Source organism: Etheostoma spectabile, chromosome 17 (assembly GCF_008692095.1).
Source record: "Etheostoma spectabile isolate EspeVRDwgs_2016 chromosome 17, UIUC_Espe_1.0, whole genome shotgun sequence".
In the NCBI taxonomy this organism is placed as follows: domain Eukaryota; kingdom Metazoa; phylum Chordata; class Actinopteri; order Perciformes; family Percidae; genus Etheostoma; species Etheostoma spectabile.
This window is the reverse complement of record NC_045749.1, coordinates 10,342,404-10,342,921: the sequence shown is the minus strand read 5'-3', so window position 1 is coordinate 10,342,921 and position 518 is coordinate 10,342,404. Positions and strand designations below refer to the sequence as shown.

Genomic DNA, 518 nt, shown 5'->3' with positions numbered 1-518 from the left:
GTGTGTGTGTGTGTGTGTGTGTGAAAGTCAAATATTAGCTATGAAATTGAACATATGTTGTAACAAATAAATACGCCTTAATGCTAATTCATGAATCAATAGGAGTGAGAGCCTGTGAAACTTACACTCTTTGATGAAGAGGTACGTTAGCGTTAACATGACTGTGTGGCCACTGTACAGATAATCTCCACACATGTTGTGAGAACCTGTGATGGATAGGCCCCCACCAGCAATCATCTTCATTATTCTCCTTGCCTGTGCCTCCCAGTTCCCGAGAAGCTGAAAGAAACACATAAATTAATAAAAGTATAATAACTGACAATATAACTGGTAGCTGCTAAAGAAACATTATGTGTAAAGGTAGGATGCAGAGGAGAAAGAGCAGCAGCACAACACAAGGTAATCCAGACAGGTGTGTACATGTCTGCATGGCATAGGTGAGAACTATCAAGCATGGATTAATTTGGGATGCCACGTCTCACCTCTAAATTACTTTCCCATTGTTTTTTTTTTTTTTT

General features: G+C 39.2%; 1 protein-coding gene across 1 annotated transcript in view; it reads right to left on the bottom strand.

The window, feature by feature from the left end:
• Nucleotides 1–518, bottom strand: part of sgms1a (sphingomyelin synthase 1a) — a 21,946-nt gene that overhangs the window by 5,845 nt on the left and 15,583 nt on the right. The window contains exon 4 of the mRNA XM_032541501.1: nt 126–279. Within this exon, the coding sequence (XP_032397392.1) occupies nt 126–279 (154 nt within the window). The remainder of the gene's footprint in view (nt 1–125; nt 280–518) is intronic.